Source organism: Poecilia latipinna, unplaced genomic scaffold (genome assembly GCF_001443285.1).
Source record: "Poecilia latipinna isolate Pla-1442-1.1 unplaced genomic scaffold, P_latipinna-1.0 Scaffold3305, whole genome shotgun sequence".
Classification (NCBI taxonomy): domain Eukaryota; kingdom Metazoa; phylum Chordata; class Actinopteri; order Cyprinodontiformes; family Poeciliidae; genus Poecilia; species Poecilia latipinna.
The window spans coordinates 51,427-52,305 of NW_015115921.1; the positions used below are offsets into that span (position 1 = coordinate 51,427).

Below are 879 nucleotides of genomic sequence, written 5' to 3' on the forward strand. Positions count from 1 at the left end.
TTACAAACCTCTCCTCTTCCTCCTCCTCAGCCCTGTGATGATCTTTCCTCCTCCGTCTCCTCCTGGTCGACCCAGGAGGTTTGTCAGTGGCTCCGAGGACTCCACATGGAGCAGTACATCCCAGAGTTCAGCGCCAGAGATATTGATGGAGAGCAGCTCCTGCAGATGGACAGCACCAAGCTGAAGGTGACAATGAGGATGGTACTGATTATGGGATCACCCCTCCAGAGGTACTCTGACCCTCTGCTGTCTCTTTCCTCTGCAGGGTCTGGGCGTGCTCAGTTCGTCCGACCGCAGCGCTCTGAAGCGCCGCATCAAAGACGTCCAAACTGCGGCGGAGAAAGAGAGGAAAGCTCTGGACAAACTGGAGAAACAGAAGGAAAAACAGCGCAGGAAAGACCAGGAGCAGCGCAGGAACTGACAACCACCACCAGGGGGAGGCAGAGGATAGTCCACAGATTCCTGTCAGAGTGAGACGTCAACCCCAATGAACTATCTGTGGTTTTTATGGAAAACCTGGAATTCCTGACTGCAGATTTCCATACCTGGAAACTGGTTTGAGGAAATGAGACAGAGAAAGTTTTGGAGAAACATGAAAAATGATTAAATCTTTCAAACATTTCTGGCTTTGTCTTTATTTAACGTTAAACAGGAGCTCTGAAAGGACAAAGTTATGATGGCATATAGAGCCATGGTAGATAGAGAAAAAACGCCTGCCAAAAACCCAGAAATTTTTAAATTAATCTCAAAAAAGTTCTAAACAGAACTTAAAAACTGAACCCATCCATTTTCTGTATACCATTTATCTCTTAATGGAGTCTGGAGGTGCTGGTGCCTCTAGAGCAAACGTTCCAGGCAGGGGGGAAAGTAGTTTTAAAT

At 47.1% G+C, this 879-nt stretch overlaps 1 protein-coding gene across 1 annotated transcript in view; it reads left to right on the plus strand.

Annotated features, from left to right (window-relative positions):
* Positions 1–621, plus strand: part of samd14 (sterile alpha motif domain containing 14) — a 22,243-nt gene extending 21,622 nt beyond the window's left edge. Inside the window, exons 10-11 of the mRNA XM_015023420.1 lie at positions 31–186; positions 266–621. Of these exons, the coding sequence (XP_014878906.1) occupies positions 31–186; positions 266–421 (312 nt within the window). The 3' untranslated portion in view covers positions 422–621. The remainder of the gene's footprint in view (positions 1–30; positions 187–265) is intronic.
* Positions 622–879: the final 258 nt, after the last annotated feature.